Source organism: Neocloeon triangulifer, unplaced genomic scaffold (genome assembly GCF_031216515.1).
Source record: "Neocloeon triangulifer isolate White Clay Creek 2 clone unplaced genomic scaffold, ASM3121651v1 ptg000013l, whole genome shotgun sequence".
NCBI lineage: Eukaryota > Metazoa > Arthropoda > Insecta > Ephemeroptera > Baetidae > Neocloeon > Neocloeon triangulifer.
This window is the reverse complement of record NW_026775555.1, coordinates 6,486,269-6,509,837: the sequence shown is the minus strand read 5'-3', so window position 1 is coordinate 6,509,837 and position 23,569 is coordinate 6,486,269. Positions and strand designations below refer to the sequence as shown.

The window sequence follows — 23,569 nt, the reverse complement described above, 5'->3', positions numbered from 1 at the left end:
TAAGATTGAAAATTGTGAGGAAAAAAATGTTCAATTTACAAATGAAGACCAATTAAGATTACATAATTATCTAAGAAATAAATAGCAATGTAAATATTGTAAAATAAGTGCATTTTTTTCGCAAAAAAAGGCTCGATAAAAGGTTTTTATTATTTTCTTTTTTTGTAAAATCCAATTTTTCATGAAAATCTTTTTTACTTTTAATTTGTATATTTTTAGTTAGCGCAAGGGTTTTTTTATTATTAATGAAATGTTGTTAAAATATTTACTGAATAAACTCACAATTCACTAAATTCAGCTTAAATTATTTTATATTGACTTCAACATTGAAAATAATAATATATTTGAAAAAAAGGCAAGCTTAATTTGAGATTGTTTAAAATTTCCATGAAAATTTAAAGATATTACATGTGTATGGATTACAAAAGCTACTTTATTCTCTCAGCAGTCTGGTATAACAACATATGTAGCGTAAGGCGTGCTCCTCCCCGAAGTTATTTCGTGAATGGATATTTGCTTTGGCAGAAATAGTTGTTCGTTTATTTTTCTCTTTTCCGACGATCGGTATGCGCGCGTTGTGTGGTCGCCTTCGGGGATCGCGCAAGGCAGATTTGAAATTCAGATCAGCCGCAGCTTTTCGGCTCAAGGTGTGGGCAATTCTGATGGCGTGTTTAGCACCTACACACACAACTAGCTCTCAGCGGATATATGTGCAGATTTTTTTATCAACGCCGACGAGATGCGTGTCTGAGTGAAGAAGTTGGAGGAATTGCTTTCCAAAGAAGGAACGTTTTCCACTGCGCAGTGGTTTATATCGATTGTTTAGCCAACAATTGTTGAGCAACGCGGCCGAGAGAGATCGACTCGGCTGGAAATATGATTATGAAGTTTGTCAAAAGTCAGCCTGGACGAATTATAATGGGAGATAATGACGTTTCCAATTTCACTTGCCAGTTTGTTGAGACTTTCGGTCTTTGACGGAAAACACGCAAACAAACAAAAAAAATCTGTCTCGTTTTGGACGGAAAAGGATTGCTTTCTTTTCAACTTTGCTTGTTATACCGTGTTTTATTTTCAATATTTATTCGAAAATATATTTTTTTTATGAAAAAAGTTCTTGTCCAACCGGCGGTGAGCGTATTGTCATGCGAGCCAAGAAAATCAATAGGCGTGTATAGGCATCCCGCAGAGCACTACGGACCACCGGGTTGCCTACAGTCGCATTTACCTCATCAAGGAAGTTTCCATTCTCAAATTAAATGGACCAAGAAAGTTAATAATTGAAGATATCAACATCTGCAATTTTCTCATATTTAAGAAAAGTTTCTTCTAATTTCTCCTTATTTCTTTGTTGTTTTTAGAATAATTGTGTAAAAAGCAAATTTAAATTGCTATTCAAAAGCTTTGTCACTGAATTCATCACTTTTATTTATGTCATTTTGTTTTGGAAAAATTTGTAGTCTCTGCCATATTATGCGGAAAAACTTTATATCACTGCAAACAATAACAACCGATTTTGGCACCGATACGAATTTATTTTTGCTTCGGCTGAGAGAACCCTGAAATCAGCGACTGCTTTCGCGGCTCGGCATAAATTAAGGGGAAGATTTTGACAAATGAGTTTCTTCGGAGGACTTGAAAAATCTGTTCATAAATTATTCACGAGTGGGGGAAGAAAACGGCTCCGCGGAAGAGAAGAGCTCTTTTTGAATGACACGTTGTGAAAAACAGTGTCTCGCTCGATTTGCCGAGGCAACGCACTTTGGGCCAAACTTTGCTAGTTTTGGGCGGAGCAAAAAATGCTAAAATAAATGGAAATTCGGGCAATTCAATCAATCACAAATGTTGACTGAAGAAGTTTTCAGAAATTTAGCAAGAAATGAAGGCAAAAGACGCCTGACGCGTGATTGATTTTTATTTAACAATAAAACTTTTGGCACGTCTTATTTAGTTTTATTCTTAAATTTTGAGCAATTTAAACTGGTAAAAAATTTAGATTGATAGCTAATAACATTTGGTTTTTATTTTCTTCTTTACAATAATAATTATTTAATTTCTAATAAAAGATTCAAGAAACTGAAAATAATAAATTAGATGTTGAATAAAATGAATCGTGTTGAATTAATTCACACGGAATTCAATAAAATTAGTTAATAATAGTAAAATTTAGCAATAAATTATTAAAAGCGATGATTTAATAATATGAACATACCATTAAGGACGTGGACCATGACACTGGCCGCGTCCGAGCTGGAGGGCGAGCATGTGTAGTTGCCCGAGTCGTTGGCGTGCGCACGCGAGATGAGGAGGCGCGAAGTGCGCGGCTGCTTCTCCGTCACCACGCTGATGCCCCCGCGTTGTGAATAATTGATGACGTGATTACCGTGGTACCAATAGATGAACGACGGCGGCTCCGGTGTTTGCAGAACGATGCACGTCAGGTTGATGTCGCTGCCACTTTTGATGTACAGCTCCGGGTTGGCCATGATCTTGGCTTTTGACACTGCAAGAATATAAAAAAACATGCATTGAAATAGGAACGCAGCCGGAGAGGAAAAGGAAAAGCGTCAATTGAGAGTCCTTTCATTCACGGGTCGCTTTGACACGCCGTGTGATTAGGTGCGGGCAAACAGGAATTGACTCGAGTGCCGGATCACACAATCTTTGTGGCACAAGTGAGAGAGAGAGACTCGACCTCCGTGTGCAGAATTGCTTCTTTTTACCTGCTCGGTCGGCTTTGTAAATAAAATCCCACTCGACGACGCAAACGGATGACGTAAAAGAGGCTGAGCTGTTTTGAAGTGAATTAGTCCAAAAGTGTCACACAATTGCTTTCTCAGCTCATCATAATTTAAAAAAAAAACGTTTCTGGGAAAACAAGAAATCGTTTTTTTTTACAGATTAATTGCAAATTGAGAGATTTTATATAAGTTGCTTTTCTATATGAATTGATTTAAAAATTGATTCAAAACAAATTGAATGTAAACAGTGAGACGTAAAATTGGACGAATAAACAACAGTAATAATATAATATTTCATTCTTTCAAAAATCATAGTGCAAAAAAAAAATATGGTTCCAGTGTGACAAGAACAGTCGCTTGGATTTAGTTTATTTATTTCTTTTATTTAATTTATAAAATTATTTATTCTCAATTCGTGGTTTATTCATTGAAATAAATACGCCGTACAAAAAAAGTGGAGAATTTAGCACATTTTATATTATTTGAAATGAATAAGAGAACTTTATTTAGCACAATAAAAAATTCATTAAAGGAAAGTACTACAAAAAAACCGTCTTGAAAAACAGTTCAACGTCAATTTCCAATTTTCACGCCTTCTAAAAACTATAAATTTTGATTCTGTCAAAGAAAATTTATGCACATTTCATTTTTACAACATTATCCACTAAAAATTAAAATTTGCTATGGCCAACTTTTTTCATTTTCAAGTCTAAAATCGATTTATTCTTGCCACAAACGTATAATTTCTCCATTGATTTCCCTGCAACGAAGGAAAGCCAATAAAATAATTAAAACAGACTCTGCTTTCTCTTCTGCTGCTCTGAGCTTGCAAAGAGAAGAGCAGATGTGCGATTCTTAATTTATATTCTAATTTTACTGCGCTAATGAAATGTGATGGGCTTGCTTTAAAGTCAACAGTGGATATTAATTAGAAAGAGCGCAGTGGGAGGGCATTCTTATTAATTTTTGTTTTCTTTCATAACTTCTCTTCTCGACAAGAAATATGCAGAGCGATTGGATTTTAAGAAAATTCGCCGACGAGGAAATAATGTATTCGGATACGCAAACAAATCTCGACATTTGAATTTTAATTAAGCCAGCGAGAGAATGAGAACATTCGTTTTATTTTTTTGCTTCTCCCGTCTCAACACAGCTTTCGTGCTGTAATATGTCACGACGCGCACGTGATTTGCGTGCGAATGCGAGTTGAGACCTGGAAAAATTGCTTGACGTCACTGCGAATTTCAACATCGCCAAAGAGATTGGCGTATTTCGTGCAAATGTGAAGTACGAAAAAAAAACATTGCGCTTAGCAAAGCCTCTGAAGGTCGTATTTCCCGGCAAAATCGCCGGATTAATGGGGTAAAAAAATATGATGCTGCGAAACGGGGATAAAATTTTGGCGTTGGAAAATATGAAATGCTCTAAATTTGCTGATTTGGTTTTTGAAATCGGCCATGTTTTGAGCTTATCTAATGACCGCCTACACAATAAGCTGTCCTTCAACTAATAAGTAGAGCAAAACTGAAATAAAAATGTGAAAATCTAAAGATATAAAATCGAAATGGATTAAATATATAAAATATTGATGATTTTTCCTTTTTATCAGGAAAATACTGATAAAATTTTATTCTAAACTGAACTTCCGCGTGAAAGGGTTTTTAAAATTCAAGACCTTTTTAAATTAAATGATTTAATACATTTTTTTTTGCTGGTTTTTTTGTATTTTTCCTTCCATAAAAATTGAGTAGAACCATTTTTATACTCGGTAAATATTTTCCGTCAACTATATAAGCCCAAGTATATTTTATTTTTAATTTATAATTATTGTTTAATTGTCCATTTGTTACATCACATTTCTCACATTCAATTTTCGAAAACAACTTGATTGAGAAGAAGGTATTGTTGGACAAAACGAATGGTACAACCACTAGCAAGAATTTCGCTAAATTTTCTTTTTAAAAAACCTTCCGCCTCAGTGAGCTGGTTGACTTATTATTATTAGTTGTTATTGTTATAATCTTTGGCCATATTAAATTCATTTACAATATTACTCAACGTATCAGTGATCTTATTCAACATAATTTTGCAAAGATATGTATTTATTGTAAAATCTTGATATTAAAAAAATTGTATTATTTTTTGAAAAACCCTAAAACTGTTTTGCTTGGTTTCAGATATTTTTAAATTAATATTATTCCTAATTTATCCCTTTTTAAGCACGAATTTCTATTCAGAAGCTAATTGCCACCGAAATCTGATTAAACTTTTACCGACCAAAATAAACAATGGAGTAGTTGTGAAAATATCAAAATGTTATACATTCGACGATGAGTGTCAAAGGAATATGGTTCTGTCCTCGCTTCCGTGACATTTGCCTGCTTTTGTCAATCGCGCACTTGTGCTGCTCTTGAGCCGGTGCATTTCAAAGGCGCGGTAATTCGAGTCAAGTCAGCTCGGGTGGCTCGCAATGGAGTTGCCGCCGAGAGTTAACAAGACGTGCGCGCTGCGGTCGAGTCAAACAGCCCATCAGCCAGGAGAGCATTTCTTTGGTTGACCAATGCAGAGAGAAACCGCAGTGATAACGAACATGCCTAACGAGCTAACACACGGCATGCAAGACACTTCAAAGGCTCTTCGTTCGCTTTGCCAGTAACAATGTTGCCGATAAATTACAGGCGCTGCATCGCTCGCTATATCGTCTTACCGCGTTTGCAATCGGATTTCCAAGTTTGATTAACGACACAATCGCACACTAATTTACACACTCGAACAAAGAATTAATTAAAACGCAAATCAACGGGCAAATAGGGGAGGAAAATAATTGTAATGTATTTGAAGCAATTAAATGGCCTTAATTTCTATAATGTGGAGAAATTTGAACTACTTTGATGGGAAAAAGTGAGCCTTTGCTGTTGATACTAATTTTTAAATTCAGATTTTATTTAGTTTCAATATAAAGAATAAAAAATTGCTAGAGGAAGCCTGCAATAAAATTTATATTTTTGATTGGAGGCTAAATTAAATTAATAAGATTTTATTATGGTTGAAGCATAAATGGTATTTTTTTTTTATTAAATTTGTACTTTCAGTTTTTAATCTTTCTTAGTATTCCATCTTCATTCTTTAATATCATTTTGTGATTTTGTTGTTTTAATATGACTTTTTTTTATAAAAAAAGAGGGGAAATTGCAAAGGTACGACATGCAATTTTAAGTTAATTTGCAATTTTTGAACATTTTTGTGTTTCATATGATAATCATTAGCGTTGGGACAAATTGGTGATTTCTATGGGCAAAAGAGGCATATATATAGGTGTTTTTCGTCTTAAATAAGTTTGGAAAATAAGAGAAATTTTTTACCAAAAAAATTGTGTTTTTTTGAGTATTTTTAAGATTTTTTAAAGTAGGCAATTATTGTAAAAATAGACGATTTTAGGTGGATTTTGTTTAAAAAAAATTGGTTATTGGCAAAAAAAAAAAATATCTAAATAGGTGATTTTAGGTGGAAAAATAGTTGTTATTTAATTTTCTAAATTTGGTGAAAAATTCTGCAAAAAGAAAAAAACTGTTTTTTTTTATAGGTGAGATTTAATGTGATTTTAATTTGTCAGTTTTTACATAAGAATTATATATTTTGTCTTTATCAGTACATTGAAGATCATTTCAACAAATGCATCACCTATTTTTCCATCCTTAGCAGTCATTATTTAAAATCTGTCTCTTTGGCGTGATTAAATTTTTTCCGCCAAAAACTTTAGTTCGCGTTTGATTTGTTGCTGCTACACTTTTTATTTTATCTTCTATCCATTAAAGGCTCAAGAGCAAACCTCGTTTTCAATCAAAACGTTGCGTAAAAGCAGCAAAACGCTCCTCGGCGCAAATCCCTCTTGCTGCGGGAAATCAGATTTCGCGGAGCGAAATTTATTACACTCACGCTCGACTGAATCGTCGCTTCTTTCAATTCGAAAGCTCAAAGAGAGTGCGAACGCGGCACGGCGTGTTAATAAATAATGCCAATACTAAAGCGCCGGCTTTTCAGTCCACAACGGCATCAAAGAGTTAATTAAATTTTGCACCTCCCCCCTCCCATATTGAATTGCGAAATGGGAATTATCGTTTGCAATTCAGAAGCGGCTCGAATGAAAGAAAAAATGCCTGCAAAAGAACTTACCGACGACGTTGAGGCGGAAAGCGCTGCTGATTTTGGGCTCGGTGCTCACTTGGCACTCGTACACGCCGGTGTCGCGCGTCTGCGATGAGCTGATTTTGAGCGTCCACTCGTCCGAGCCGTCCGAGTGCAGAGACTGAAAACGCTGGTCATTCGTGTAGGTCAGGATGCCCACGGTCAGGATGTGCAGGTCCCGCTTTCTTATCCACGATACCTGCAACAGTGATTTGAAACGGCTCAAATATTTGTTTGTTTTTCCTATAAAATATCTTATTTATAATTTGTGCATATTATATGTTTCTAGAAAAGCATTCAGGTGGAAACTTTTTTCTTAGTGGAATTGAATTTAGGACAATAAAAAATAAAATAAAAGAGGAACGAGAAAAATAAGTAATTTATTTTGTCACAATTTAGCTTCTTACTATGTGATTTTTATAATACCAAATGTGTGATTACCAAATAAATTTCAAAATAAGTGGGGAAAAGTATGCAATTTTCTAAAGATTTTTGTTACAAATTGTTGAAATCAAAAGTTTTTGTTAGTTTTTATGTAGAAAGATATCCAGTTTAACCATAAAATAGCAACTTCTCTGGAGCTTCATTTTTCACAGTGTTGATCTTTTTATAATTTCAGGATCAGCTGTATTTAATTTTACGCTTCTGCAATTCATAAAAAGAACATTAAATGATAGAACTTTGACATTTTTAATGTATTTAAAAAGTAACATAGAAAATATTGCTTAAATTAAATTCATAATATTATTCACATTTAATAAAAATCAATCTTAAAAATACTGCCAAAACTTTCAAAGTTGGAAGTTTCAGCGCTATGCAGAGTTCGGTGCCGTGAGTTTCCAAACACGTAATCCAGATTAAACCAGCCATTGCGGTGGTCGAACGAGATCAAAGCGGAAAATCCAGCGCACACAGCTCGGAGGAGTGCAATCTCGTGTCCAGCAAAAAAAATCGAATAATCGCATCGGATAAATCCAGTGACGGTCGGTGGGTTGCTGAGCCGGTTTCGATAAAGGTAGATTGATGGACGGCGGCGGGACCCAGACCAATGTTTCATAATTTCCGAGCTCCTATTTCGCCGGCGGCTCCTCAGTGATATGATTTATCGGAGTCGCTTTGTTCCTCGCCCGTAATGGCATCAAGTATGCATGAACTGCCGGCGCGCGATATTCGCGGGGCCAAGAGCGAGGCAGCGGTGTTTACACGCGCGACCGGCTTTTCTTTCCTTCTTCTTTCCATCCAATTTGTCTCGGCGTTTCGTGACTCGAGGCCTTGGCAATTGCCGCCGTTGCGGCTCATTTTGCCCCAAGATGGGCGCGCAGACAAATCTCTTTGAACGGAAAAACGAAATGATTTTTTTTAAGCAAACTTCAACAAAGGGTTTTGTGCAGAGCTTGCAAGGACACTCGAATTCAAAAGTTTAAAAAAAGCGTTCAAATTTCAGATTTGCAAAAACAAACGATTTTTAAAGAAAAGAATACATGATCACTGATAATATTAGAATTTAAACGTTTTGTAAATTGAAGAGTTTCCAGGAGACAATTAATTTTACATCTTTTTAAACTAATTAATTTAAGCCGTTTTGGTTGATCAAATTTTTCACCTAAAATTACAATTCTTCCTTTAGTTGAAATACTAATGCAAAAATAATTGAAAGTAAGGATTTAAATCTTGATTAACCGACTTTTGAAGTAACTTTTAATGGTTAAATTAGTACTAACAGTTTTATCTTGATTAATTTGTGTATATTGACTTGTTTTAAGATGTTTTGTATTTCAAAGTATTGAACGGAGAATAAATAAAAAGATATACATATAAATACATAAACTTCTATGCGAAAAATTTAAAAAGCCATAAATAATTTTTTCTCAGTGATTGAATTTCATCTTTGTTTTTAATAATGAATAATATTAGCATATCAAGGTGGGCTAATTTTGTATTTTTGCATTATTGTTTTATTATCGGTAATATCAGCATTATAGATATTCATGCGAGGTGTGTCGCAAAATATACACGCGGCTGCTGATGCATAATTCAAAACTCGTCGTTCGTCGAGAGTTGCTGACGCGGCGCAAAGTTTCTCATAAAAATGCAAGTATAATGAGCTGGAAGGAGTTTTCTTATGCATTCAATAGATAGAAAAAGTTTAATTTCCTCCCGACGGCAGGGAAATTTGTCCGATATTTGCTTTCGCCAACAAAGGAGGCGACAGTCAGACTAATTTCTCATTCTCACACGATGTACGAGAGCTGAAATCAGATGCAAAAGGAAGTACGGAAGAAAAAAAATAATAAGAAGATTGATGTTCTAGAGCACTTTCCAAAGAAGAATAGTTATCAGGGAAAAAGTAAAAAGAACTGAAAATCAATTGCAAGAAAAAAACAGGAAAAATTGAAATTTTAAGTCAAATAAATAAGAACTTTAAAATATTTTAATTGTTTTTAATTATAAAAATCATTAAAATATGGTAACAAAATTATGTAAATATGAAAAACCTAAAGAAGGAGAAAACCGGAAAAATCGTCGATTTAAAAAACTTTTTTGCGTTGATGGAGGTTGGTCTAAAAATACTTTTTCCGAGCAGATTCTCGAAAGAGACACACTCACGCACACCCGGTTAGACGCGCGCCCGCCTAGGCGAGCGTGATTAATTCACGTTTAATTTTATCGCTGCTGGTGGCTTTGAGAAATTACCCGCAATGTTTGCACTTTGCCGGAATAATGACGAGCGCGCGCTAATCTATCCGTGGCTAATCCTTTGACGACCGACTGCGTTTCTCTGTGAGCTCCGGCTGGGATAAGCAGATGCTGCGACGACGGCAAATGTACACACACATGACCCGCTTTTGAGTTTATTCAGAGAGAAAACCGAGTCGCTCTGAGATTTCAAAAGGTCAACACAACTAAGTAACTGTCAATGCAGTTCTGTGATTCAGTGTTGACCTAATTAATACAAAGCTCACTATGCGAGATTAGAAGCGGAGCTAAAAATCACATCTAAGTTTATTGGAATTAAATTATATCAAAAACTGTGCAGTTTTTTCAATTTTTTGAATTTATAAGAAAAAAACAAATTGTAGAAATTAATAAAAAAAGTCACAATCATTTAAATCATGACTGAATAAGAAAAATTCTAGATACAAGATATGGAAAAAAGCAAATTCATCGTGATTCATCGCATGATTTTATTTTATTTATTGTCATAAAAAATCAATAATGCTTTTAATTCACAATGAAAGCGCTACTCAAAAATTCACAGGCACAGGTAAATAAAATATTTACAACAAAATTATAGAAAAAAATTGAAAATTTATCCGATTATTGAAGGAAAATTTGAAATTTTAACCACAATAGTCGTACAGACTTTGCAATTTTATAATTTACCAAAAAAATTGCCTTCCAATTTTTAAATGGAAATCAAGTCATATTGGTAGTGAATATTAAATAATATTGGTCTTGAAAGGCTAAAAAATATCTGATATCGTTTTACAGACTTGATTTGACCTCACCGTAAGGAATAATTGATGAACATCAATGCTTGGTTTCCTCAATTGAGAACTTGGTGAATGAAAATAGAGCCTATTGAGAGGAAAACCAGTTGAAGTGCTGCACTTCCCATTTCACGATTTGCGTTTTCCCCGCAGCAAACCCACGCGGCACTATTGAGCGCGCGCATTAAAAATTCCGCTCTCTACTTATTCGGAGTCCGAGAGTGAAAGAGCGCGAAGAGCTCTCAAAAGCAGCGCCGCGCACTTTCCTTGTCTCCAACCAAATTTGCATATACGACCGGTGCTCGCGCGCCATAAATTATGTCACGCCCGCTTGCCAACTCGTGTGACATTTTTATCTCTTCAACGTCAAAATTAATTAGCTGCAAGACCCGAAAGTGCTCTCGCACACTTTGTCTCGTAAATTAAGAAGAGGCGCTGCGAGTCGTAATTTGGGGCGTTAAATTATTGAATTATTTACGCGATTCCGGCCGCAGGTTTACGAGGTGTGGTGGACGGAATGCGCGCACGAGCCCAGATTGTCCCGAGCTCTCTGCGCTGAAATTTCGCCCGCTCGATGGCTAAATTAGTTAGTCGTATCTAGTGTAATGCGGTTTATTTTAGTGCCGTGTACTACAACTATTTTGCAGCCGAGCGTGTTTATTAAATCTAAATTGGCGCAACGACGACACGCCACTCTCCATTCCCACACAAACACACACGCTCTCTGATATTTCATCCTGCATAGCTTTATAACGTCATTGCGTGACCGACCTTTTGGTCAAATTGTCCTGTTGAAACCCCGAAAGCTGTCAAAATAATTGCTATTTATCGATTTGATATCAACGCTAGGATGGCCTAATGGATTTTGCGGTTAAGATAGAAATAGAAACATCCTTAGTTAGTTTTTTTTTGACTGAAATTAAAATTGAAAGATAATTTCATTCAAAGTAACAGAAGAAAATTAGTGATTTTTTCTTTTTGCAAAATATAGAAGCCAATTCGGGTGAAAAATTCACCTAAAATAGATTAAAAGGTGATTTTAGGTGTGTAAAAAAGCCAAATTGGTTCTTTTGTACTTCAACGAATTTTTGAATTTTTAAGCTGTTTTTGATGAAAATATATTAAATGGAATATTTTTCTGCAAACAGTAATTTTCAAATGAAATTTTATGATTAAAAATAAGGTTTTAAGATAAAAAAAATCTGAAAATATACATTTTATTTTAAGTCAGCTTTTATTCGACTGGTTTTTTAGTCGCTTATTATTTCAGAAAAACAATGGAGTTCTACATGTTTCGGCTGCGGGCTGCAGCCATAATTAATGAGCAGTGAATTATTTCTGGAAAAAATTAATACGTGAATTAATTTCTACTTTTCTTACAAATGAACAACAATTATTTACCTTTAATATAAAAAATTCTTTAAAAATTTTAAATTTTTTTTTTACAAATCTTTAGACAGAAATAGAGAAAAGCGTGTTTTCTGGGTTCAAAAATAGTACGTAACTAGTGCAGAACCGGTTCAGCTGTTCTGGCATCAGTTTTGAACCAGATCCAAACCAGAATTGAACCAAGGGTCAATTTCTGTCATATAGAATGGTGCCATTTTCATTTATGTTTCGTTTTCATGAATATATAGAAATAAATTTTTAATTTTTTTAAAGTTTTTACTTAAAAAAGTTTTTTTAAATTTGGAATTAGTTCAGACCTGGTTCAAAAATAGTACGTAACTAGTGCAGAACCGGTTCAGCTGTTCAGGCATCAGTTCTACACCAGTTTTGAACCAGATCTAAACCAGATTTGAACCAAGGGTCAATTTCTGTCATATAGAATGGTGCCATTTTCATTAATGTTTCGTTTTCATGAATATATAGAAATGAATTTTAATTTTTTTTTAAATTTTTTCCTTAAAAAAGTTTTTTAAAATTTGGAATTAGTTCAGACCTGGTTCAAAAATAGTACGTAACTAGTGCAGAAACGGTTCAGCTGTTCTGGCATCAGTTTTGAACCAGATCCAAACCAGATTTAAACCAAGGTTCAATTTCTGTCATATAGAATGGTGCCATTTTCATTTATGTTTCGTTTTCATGAATATATAGATATGAATTTTTAATTTTTTTTTTTAATTTTTTCCCTTAAAAAACCCATCGTGGAAAAGCCGACTTAAAATTTACTCGCCATCCTTGGTCGTGAAATTCCACAAAAAGAGAATAGGTTGTTTTTATCTTCAAAAGTAAAAAATCGTTGAAATTCCATATTTTTCGACCGAAATTTGGTTTTAAACCCTCTATTTAAGCCGAATAAAATATATACTTGAGATTTATAATCCAATTTTGTTCATTTTGAACATTAAGGTTTTCAAAGGGATCATCTTCTTTAAGTTTTTTTCATATCCCTATCAGAGAGAATTGCAGAGTCAGAAGCTTTAGTTTATTCTTCTGCTTGTATTAAAAAAATTAAATAAAATACTCATTTTATTTTTCCACCTCTTTGAACAAAATTCTCGTTCATATTACAGGTGAGAGTCATTAAGCTGAAATTTGAAAGAAAAATGGGAAACGAGAACACATCGTTAATTATAAAAAGGAGGCATCTTTTATTTATTTACAAACGCACGCCTCTTTTGGAGTTAAATGACGCGCGAATCACGGTATATATGCGATTTGGGCCGGAGTCACGAATGAAAAGCATAAATTAAGCAATTAAGGGCGCGCGAGGTGATTAAAGTCGCGCATGAGTGCATTGCGACGGGGCGACGTTATTAATTATACGCGGCGGCACAGCACATTCTTCTCTCTCGCTCGCGATCCTCCTGCAGGCTGGGAAATTATCACATGTTCCGACTCGAGCCTTCCACACGTAATAATAATCATAATACTCGGGCTGGCAGGCAACCGGCAGAGCACGGTTGTTGCTAATGGACTTAATCATTTTATCGGCAAGTCTATTAATTATACTGCCATAGGTGCCTGCTTAATTTCCCAGGCCGGTCCCGATTCGCACTTTGTTCGCCGGCCGACGAAATTAAAACACGCGGGCTACGATTAATTAACGTTCTCTCTCTCGCAACTCACCCCGTTTAATCCCAATTACGACCTCGTAATTGAAACTGGAAATATGCAGTCGACTTGGAAACCCCCATAAAGTGCGCGGATATTGCTTCCTGCAGGGCGAGCAGTTTGCCTTTATGTGGCCCTTCACCACTGCCGGCTCTCTTTCCCTTAATTCCGTCCGAATCTAATGTGACGATCCTCCTGCCTCTGCAGAAATTCAAGTTGAATGTAATTCAGAATAATTTCCCAAGAATTTACATTGGTATTTTTGAAGATCTTTTCCCATAATAAAAGTTTTTTTTACTTTTTATTGCAATAAACATTGGTAATTTGTTTCTATTTTATTTTTAATATCAAACTCTAACAAAATTTATTAATAATTATATTTTTGAGAACAGTCAATTAATAACTCAAACAAATGATTTAAAATATAAAAATTTTCAAGACCTAATTATCCTAATTTGTAAAATATTTATTTAAAAAAAAATAATGTTATAATCATGTAAATAAATTATTAATTCAGTATTTTTAAAAAAATAATATTAGAGTATTTTGTTATTTCAAAAAACAACTTTTTAAGTAATATATAAATTATAAAAAATTATTACACAAATTATATTAATTATATAAAAATGGTTAAAAATACGCAATCTACAGGTTAAACCGCGAATCTCTGTATCGGTCCATTGCTATGCATTAAATAAAAATTCATGTTGGACAAATATACCAAAAATATTAATTTTTTAAAAATATTATGTAATTTAAGTTACTTGAAATAAAATAAATGTATTCATGAGGCGCTCTAAATTAATTATTAATATATATATCAAATTATATGTTAGTGAAATTAGTTGTGCAATTTAATTTCCTCAAAGACAAAAAAAAAATTAGACATATTAACAGTTGTTTCTAAATCAATTTTAATTCATGAAAAAAAAAACAATTATTTTTCTACAAGTTTATATTTTGCGATGGTAAATACTAATTATTTTTTAATTAGAGATTCTTTAAAAATAATGAAATTCATGGATTAATATAAATATTTATGATATTTATTTATTTATTGAAAATTAAGTGTACTCACAGCTCTGTCGCCCAAATTCCGCACCCTGCAATGGAGGTAGGCTGTTTGTCCGACGGTGGTGGTCGTGTCGCGTTTGGTCGAGTTCTCGAAGTAAGGCTGCGAGAAGGGCTGTTCCCAGTACGGCGTGTGGTGATCTATTATCGCACTCCCTGAAACAGACACGTCCACGTGTTAGCCTGTTATTTTTTTCCCTCCGTCTCGGTAGCGATATGGAAATGATGCCCTTGTTAGGTGTCATTTCTCGCAACGCCAGCTGACACTCGACGACAAGAGTGGATAAAAAAAGTAGAAAAATGTGATCCGCGGAGTAGACAGAGAGAGTCTCACCGTCTCAAAGTGACACTGAATATTTTATTATGCATTAGAAACTTCCATTTTTCATTTTCATTTAAATTTTTAAGACTTTTTTGTGAGGAATAAAAAAATTATAGAATAATTAAATCCGCATAATCATCCACAAGCAAAAGATAAGTGGCCGGCATGATTTAGCTTCATTGAGACCTTAAGAGGCACTAAACTAAACAAAGATAAGATAATTTCTCTCGAGTATAAGAACCGGCCACGTTTACTAATCGCTACTTTCAATCCACGAAAAGGAAGCAGGATGGCCGTGCCACTGATCAAGCTCAACAACGGACTGACCATTCCCGCCTTTGGGCTCGGCACGTGGAAGGTACGAACAATTATTTTAATTGTACTGGAAATTTCAATGACTCGAAAAAAAAACAGTCCAAGCCAGGCCAAGTGGAGGCGGCCGTTGAGGCGGCAATCGACGCCGGATACCGACACATCGACTGCGCTCACATTTACGAAAATGAAAGTGAGGTTGGAGCTGCGATTGCGAAGAAAATCAAGGAGGGCGTCGTCCGCAGAGAGGACCTTTTCATCACCAGCAAAGTGAGTGAAATGTCACATATATACAAACACCACGAGCTAAAAATAAACTTGCCGCGGGCGCAATGCGCGAAAATGAGAAATTTCGGAGTGGCCTGAACTTTGCTCTTTTGTGCAAAATGTGCGTTTAAAGAAAGTCACGATTACGTAACACAGAAATATCAAAATAATCACTTTTTCTGCATTAGTTTAAATGAATTTGATTAAGTAAAAAAAATCACTGAGATTGAATTTAAATTCCAAAATTTAAACAAGTTATAATTTTCTTAAAGAGAATTTAATCGTTAATTATAAACAAATTTTATAGAATGGTAATTAAATTACGAAATATTTATGTGCTTCAATTAATGTTTTTAAAAAACAATATTATAAATTGTTTTTTATTAATCCATAATTACGATTTTTTTATGGCAGCTGTGGAACACGGACCACGACACTGACAGGGTTGTCAACGCGTGCCGCAAAACCCTGAAGCACCTGCAGCTCGACTACCTGGACCTGTACCTCATCCACTGGCCCATGGCCTACAAGGGAGGCGACGCCCTCATGCCCAGAGGCCCTGACGGCAACATCGAGTACAGCCAGGTTCACTACACGACCACGTGGCTCAAGATGGAGGAGTGCGTCCGCATCGGACTGACCAAGTCCATCGGCCTCTCGAATTTCAACAGCGTCCAGATCGACGAAGTTCTCAAAGTGGCCACTATTCGTCCGGTCGCACTTCAAGTAATTTAAAAAAAAAAATGATTTGAAAATGTAAAAAATTCAGTTTAGAATTTTCCTAGTAATTTTTTTCGACTAAAAGTCTGTTGATAATTTTAAATTATTGGTGAAGTATTGGAAAATAAAATAATAATTTCCAGGTTGAGTTGCACCCGTACCTGCCGCAAGTCAAACTGCAGAAATTCTGCGCCGATCGAGGCATCATTCTGACCGGCTACTCGCCCCTGGGCTCTCCCGACAGGCCCTGGGCCAAGGCCGGAGACCCTGATTTGCTGAACGACCCGCGTGTCAAGACCATTGCCGACAAGCACAACAAATCTCCTGCCCAGATTCTGCTCCGGTACCAGGTTGGTGTTACTTTTTTATCAAATTAATTAAATAAAAAATTGAAAAATTTATAGATTGAAAGAGGAGTTTCGGTGATTCCGAAGTCAGTGACCAAGGCGCGTATCATTGAGAACTTCAGCATTTTCGATTTCAAATTGAGCAAAGAGGAGGTTGACACCCTCACTTCATTCGACTGCAATGGTCGTCTGTGCGGATTGGACAGGTTAATTAATTTTTGAATAAGAATTTTGATAAGATATTAACAATGTAACATATTTTTTCAGCGTGAAGGACCATCCACTGTGGGGATTCAACATTGAATATTAAATTAGTCCACAGGAGAATTAAATGAAATATTAATAGTTGAGACTAAAGTTGAATAAATAGTACTTAATGAACGAAAAGTATAAAATTTGTTTCATTGCTGAAAAAAATAAAATTAATCTGCAAATTCATTACATGGCAGAATTTAATCATTTAACTTTCTTCTTTACTTACTTAATCTTACCGATCCCCATTATCTTTTTCATTTGATATTTTGTCAGATAAGTCTGAGATCATATCATATGTAATTGAAAAGATTCATTCTTATGACAACTTCAATAACTTCATACAAGAAATATTTTGCCTGTATTCAGAAATATACTACTTTTATTCTTAAATTATTTATCAGTGTGAATTTACAAATTGAGAGGTCTAGATCAATTTTTCAAATTAATAACCATGGAGATGGAGAGACTTGAACTGAAAACTTAACTATGGTTCAAGCATATAAGGACTTTATGGGAAACCACGCTTTGAGGAAAAATTAAATTGAAATTAAATTACTCCGTCATACCGCGTTCCCTGCAGCCTTGACAGCAAAGTTTATATATAATTTAGAAATTTCAACATAAACTAATTTCAAGACTTGACTTAACAGCTAACGCGGTTGAAGTTCCCTAACTTAAGTGCATAGCGGGGAGGTGCAGATTAATTAATTAGGCTCCCCGCGAGGCCGCGAGCAGTATCAGCAAAGCGCACCCGCTGGGATTTGCTGAGAGCTAATTTTGGCTGATGACGACGTTCAATTAAGCGGAATAATATCCGATCTGACGGAAAATTAATTTGCATTTCAACTCTCTTATTTTGTCGCACGGGAGAAGAATAAACACCCACTTTGAAACGTTGGATTAGGTAATTGGCTTAGTGAGTGAAATAGGCACGCACTGGATATTTCACTAAATGACGAGGGAAATGTGCGCTTTCTCTGCTCAAAGCATGTGTGCGTTTTTATTCAAAGCGAACCCATGCGTGCCGGTTTGACATTTGCAGCTTTGAAAATCCAACTGCTAACGAGCAGCGTTTCGGTTTCATAGCCGTGATAATTTATTCCGCCGAGCAATTTGCGAGTCAAATCGCGGCCCTGATAAGACGCTTAAAACAGGCTCAGATTATGTTCCTGTACCTGTCAATTATCGGCTGCTATCGACCGAGTATTGTTTGAATGAAACTCTATGATGAAATTGGCATTTCTCGGAATGCTTGAGTTAATCCGACCGCCGTCGATGCCATTCAGCATTAGTTAATTCAGCTTGATATACGTGAAGTGCATAAAACGTGACCTAGTTTTTTTTTGTTCTATTCAGATTTACGTCGGTGAAGTTGAAGTTGAGTTTTTCTATTTGAATGGCCAATGCGATATTCAGAATTAAGAAATTCTAACTTTAAAAAAAAAAAAATCTTAAATGTATATATTGAGGGCTTTTTTAATTTCTTAATGTTAAAAAAGTATATAATTTCATTAAATGGAGCCAAATATTTGTCTTCTTATTAAGTATATTAAATTTTCTCCCATTTAAACAGAAAACTTATTAAACAAAGTGAGTAAGTAACCTGTTTATTCAAGCTCATTATTAATTTTGATCCAATTAAGTAAGTGCTTTTTTGTAAGAGTTCCCATTTCTAATTTATTTTTTTTTCTTTTAATAATAGTAAACAATTATAAATGAAAATGTTTTTAAGTGTAATTCAATTCAGAATAATTATTATGTTATCTTTTGAATTTAAATTTTCGCCCAGTTTGAATAACTTCACTGGAGCATCAAATTCAAAACTTTGCCCAACAGCTTTCTAGTTGAGATGTAATAGAAAGAAACTTTGGGAAATCATCAGACACCCTGCGCATTTAAACTCTTGGTAAACTTCGCAGACGGCAGCAATTGCAGAGCCATAATTTTTATTGATAGGAAATCTCCATATTCAAGAGCATCTGCAAAAGCAGCAGGAAGAGTTGAACCGTGTTTTCCTCTCCCACTTTGTGCAAATTTTTTCCGTCCCAACTTTATTACATGCTCAATCTGGCCTCGGTTCAACTTTTGTCAAATCTCATTCAATTTGGAGGCGCTTTTCGTGTGTATTTTCTTTTCCCAGAGCAAATCCTTTTCATCTTATTATCACGTCGAGGTGTCCTGAGAGAGTGAAAAAAAAGCTCCGACATAATTCTATTACTTTCTCACTGCCGACTTGTATCGCCACATATACAGACAGACGCGTATAATTTTTCTCTGTTTTCCTTTTTCATTCCCCGGGAGATTTGCTTAAATGAAATGAAAAAGTTTTAACAATTCCCCGGCCGTAAAGCCGCTGCCGCTGGATGAAGAATTGTGCGAGCCCAAATTAAACACCCGCCTGTGAAAATAAAAAAAAATGCGCGGAGACGAGGCGGAAAAGCGGTCCGTGGAATATAATAATGCAATTCAAGGTCTGTACTTGGGCCGATGTCAAGGGACAACACCATTTAAACCGTCTGGCGCGAGTGTTTGTACGTTTAAACGGTCGCCGCCGCCGCCACTTTTTCAGCCCAAATATTTATCTCAGGCGCGCGCTATTCCCTTTCTGCCCTTTAAAAGTAAGCGCTTTCCTTCCTTTTTGCGTGTTTAGCCCTTTTCCTATTGTGCAAAGAAAAAGCTTTGTTTGCGGGTTTTTACCTCTCGGCTTTTCTATGGATTTTCATTAATTTTGAGAACTTTCATGACTCTGTGAACGATAAAAAGAAGAGCTTGGTCAGATTTCCGTTCGCTTGAGTAAGACTTAGATAAATTTTTTAAATCATATGAAATTACGAACAGACATTTTAAAAGCGTAAAAAATTAGGACATTTTGAAACAAACAAAAATTAAGTTGTCTTCTGTTTTTTTTTCTTTGTTAATATGGGAGTCAGATGGAAGTAAACCTTTTACTGTAATGCAAACAATGTGGTTGAATAAACAACAACAACAGTTATGCAGAAAGTAAGGTCTTAAATTTGCTTAAGTGGAATAATAAAAAAAATTAGATATAAATAAATGAAAATTATGTAAAGGAAAATAATAATTATTAATTTGCTATTTAGGGTTGTCTCATGATTTTGAATCTTTGAATTGAAAGTCGGTATTTCCGTGAATGGGTAATTCGTCACTTATTTATAATTATTTTTCAGTGAAAACAATTTCTGCTTCTACTTGTATTGGACTTGGCTGCGGGCTGGAACCTTATTCCTGAGCAAGTGAATTTTTAGTGAAAAACACATATTGTTACAAATTAACACTAATTTTTTAGATTTTATTGTCACCAATAAAATTTATTTGACCAAAATCAGAACTCACCATTTTCTTCGCTTTTTTATTGATGAATAAAATTGTAATTGAATTGATATTGATTGAAATTATTTAGAAGAATAAAATGGAAGAAAAGAATACGAGCCACGGTGAAAAGATTACAACTTGTTCACTAGATTGTTACAAGTACAACTTTTCTGCCGCAATTTTATACACACAAGAATTGTAGAAACATAAATTTAGCTTAAAAGCAGGTATTAAGGTAAAAAGCATTTCCATACAAGAGGGCATTACACACTTAAGTACCCCTAACATTTTTCCACTGAATAAAAAGGAATGCTCGCGCGGCAGGTAGAAAATCGAAGCGCTTTTGCATAGCTTTAAAAATTATGAGGCGAAATAAGTTAGAAGTGGTTAGAAGCAGCAAATCCACCCTGGCTTGAATGGCCGCCCTTTTACTATTATTGCCGGTAATTTCTAAATAAAAAAGCACACACGAGAGTTAAACGAGCGACGTATAATGGGCGAAACGTGCTTGAATTTCGCAGCAGCAGACAAAATGAGCATGTAGAGAGTTTTCTGACCGGAGAAAGAGCGACTTTCTCAGTTTGGGACAAAAAATAGTAAAGCGCGCCATTCATCAGGCGAAAATTGCTCGGCGAAAGAGTTTCTTCTTTTTTTGCAGCCACCGAGAAAGAAAATTATTGTATTTTGCTCTTTTTGTACGCGCCGAGTGTCCGAAATTGCGCGAGCACATGCAAACGCGCATATAAAAATTCCTCGTCACATGACAAAAAAGAAGCAAAATAAAGCCTCGCGCGGAAAAAATGAGCTTGTTTGCTGCTGGAATTTCCAGGAGCTTTAAATGAGGCTGGAAATGGCGTGCGCACACAATCGCATTTTTCACAGCGTTTGTTCAAACACAGGTTTATTTTTTGTCTTTCGCGGAGAGACACACAGACTTAATAAATCTTGACGAGCTTTCACGTCAGCCCAAATGACAAGAAATGAATTGATGAAGAAGGTGAAATCTCATTTGCTAAATACAAATATTTTTTTTTTAATAAATTTTAAAAAGTATAAAAGTTTTTCAATTTATGCGAATTCAGAAGCAATTTACTTGCATGGGAATAAAAAAAGGCTTGAATTAAATGATTTTCCACAGAAAAAAGCACTGAAACAAGAGGCCAAAAGAAAGTGATAAAGCCTGTAGGTCAAACAAAAATTCTTGATAAGACTTGCTTCTTCAGAGTGTTTCCTAATAAAATTTTTTGGACATGAAATACAAAGTTTTTAAGTACATACAAATAAAAAATTTCATATTAATAATTCAATTGAATTAAATAAATGATTTTTGTTCAAGAAAAGAATTGACAAAATCAAAGGGTTAGTTTTTAATTGAACTTCTGTAACGCAGAGAAATGAGAGAAGATGTAGACTTTTCACCACAAATTTTACATTGAATGAAACACATGCATAAAAAAAAATATAAAGATAGAAATTGATAAAAATGATTGAGGTTAGAGGATATAACTCTATTGATGAAAGTTAAATAATAATATAATGAATAAAATAGTATGAAACTAATTAAATATAATTAATTATATTTTACATTTAAAAAAATTAAATTACTGCAAAAATAGAATGGAAAGAATTATTAATAATTTTAGTTAGGAAATAAATTGGAATAATTTACAGTCTTAAAGTGGATGGGGTCTTTTTGATCTTGGAAGTTTAAGCTGTTTACTACTAATGATGCCGTGTTTTGCTAAAAAATTCTTTCTTTCCCAATAACTTTTTCTAACAATGCCATGTAACAGATGAATAAATAAAGAGCAATAATAATAATATTATTTTACCTTAATTTTTTTAATAATTGATAGTTTCAATGTTAAAAATTATTCTTTTCAACCTTTTAAAATAAGAAGAGATATCTTATTTGAGTGATTTTTTATAATTCCCATATTTCTTAAAACAGCAAAGTATGAAAGCAATTTCCACTAGAGTTTTAAAATTTTTTATAGTGTTCCTCACGTACTCTCTAGTGTGAAATTTTACACAAATCTCTTTGCCCAAGGAGGCAGTCGTGCCAGTAAAGCACTCGCCAAGCCTTTTTGCATTTGTAGGAAAACCACACACTCGGAAAAACACGGCTTTACACACGACGTGTAATTGCTGGAAATTAGCATAAGATTCGCATGGCTGATAATTAGCAATTAGTGCGACAGAGGCGTGGGTGTGCACCTGCCTTGGGCCGCTTTTCCACGCCACGCTCGCGCCTAATTTCGCTGCGAGCGGCGTGTAAATAATTTAACTTTCATTACGCGGCCCAATTTGGAAGATTTCGTCGTCGTCCTGCCGCCGCCCGGATTAGAAATTAAGATTACACGCACCGTCGGGCATTTTTGTGTTTTGCTCGCGCCGGGCGTCTCATTATGGCGCCGCGAGTAGAAAAGTTAGTTTCCACTCGGCAACGAACCAACGAACGCTGGCCTAATTAGAGCAGGAGAAACGGAGTGCACGATTTCCAGGAGAAAACACACACCGCGCTGTATAAATTGTGCGCAGCGCAGACGAGCTCTTTGCATTTCGACTGCCGTGTGTTTAATTTAAATGCTGAAAGCGGAAACCCAAATATTCTGAGTTGGAACTTTGGTTTGCGGCTCTGTTTTTATTTATGCAAAATAATAATGAGGATGGTTTAATTAGAAAAATACGTGAAAGGATCTCACTTGCGGCAGATGAAATTTGAAAATTTTTGTAGAACTACAACTTTTCTCCCCAACTTTAATTCAGACAAAATTATAATTTCCTATTTCTTCAATTTTCATTACAATTCTATGGTTACTTTCAGAACCTTTGTATCGTTCCGCGAGTTTAAATCTTCTCTTTGTGAGATTTTCCGCATAGATCGGGAAACCCTTATTTGTCAGAAATAAAGACATCCGAAATTTTTTTTCGGCAATTGTCCGAAAATTATTCATCAGAAATCATTTATCAGAACAACAGTTTTTATTTATCTATCTATTTATATCATAGATCAATAAAAAATTGCCTTTGCTTGGGAAACTTACAACTTTAAACTCCAAAAAATCTGGTTCAATAGTTAGTTTAAAAAACCGTTGATTATTTTTCGCTCAATTTTTTTTCTGTCCCTTTAATCGTGTCTTCAAATGATCTCAATCAATTTTTACCTTCTATTTGAAAATGATCACTATATTTACACCTAGTCTGTGAATCTACACTGCAGATGGATCAAAAATTTAAAAACTAAATCCTTCATCTCATACTTGAGGCGCTTTCACAGCCCGCCGAGCAAGGACGATTTCGCGTTTTCTGGCGCATGAAAAAGTACTCGTGCCGGAAAAGTTTTTAGAATGATGAAATAATTCAAACTTTCACCACGCATCTCGACGAATCTGTCGTAAGACGAAAGTTGGTGGCAGCTCCGGAGCTAGTTCTCTGCACCACTGCGCTAACAAGTTGCAAAAAGGA

General features: G+C 35.0%; 2 protein-coding genes across 2 annotated transcripts in view; one reads left to right on the top strand and one right to left on the bottom strand.

Annotated features, from left to right (window-relative positions):
• LOC132199097 (hemicentin-1) overlaps positions 1-23,569 on the bottom strand; it is a 135,456-nt gene that overhangs the window by 1,561 nt on the left and 110,326 nt on the right. Inside the window, exons 2-4 of the mRNA XM_059623567.1 lie at positions 14,553-14,701; positions 6,915-7,125; positions 2,213-2,503 (exon numbers count right to left, since the gene is read on the bottom strand). Coding sequence (XP_059479550.1) covers positions 2,213-2,503; positions 6,915-7,125; positions 14,553-14,701 — 651 coding nt within the window. The remainder of the gene's footprint in view (positions 1-2,212; positions 2,504-6,914; positions 7,126-14,552; positions 14,702-23,569) is intronic.
• Positions 15,107-16,930, top strand: LOC132198794 (aldo-keto reductase family 1 member B1-like). The gene is made up of 6 exons (XM_059623024.1): positions 15,107-15,225; positions 15,282-15,449; positions 15,861-16,172; positions 16,310-16,516; positions 16,571-16,719; positions 16,781-16,930. Exons 1-6 carry the CDS (start codon positions 15,157-15,159, stop codon positions 16,821-16,823), a joined length of 948 nt encoding a protein of 315 aa, XP_059479007.1. The 5' UTR covers positions 15,107-15,156; the 3' UTR covers positions 16,824-16,930.

What these genes read in the sequence shown, in the direction of transcription:
- LOC132198794 (XM_059623024.1), top strand. Translation starts at nt 15,157, where the DNA reads ATGGCCGTGCCACTGATCAAGCTCAACAACGGACTGACCATTCCCGCC. An exon ending in ACCTTTTCATCACCAGCAAA is followed by an intron (nt 15,450 to 15,860) that starts GTGAGTGAAATG and finishes TTTTTATGGCAG; the next exon opens with CTGTGGAACACGGACCACGA. An exon ending in TTCGTCCGGTCGCACTTCAA is followed by an intron (nt 16,173 to 16,309) that starts GTAATTTAAAAA and finishes AATAATTTCCAG; the next exon opens with GTTGAGTTGCACCCGTACCT.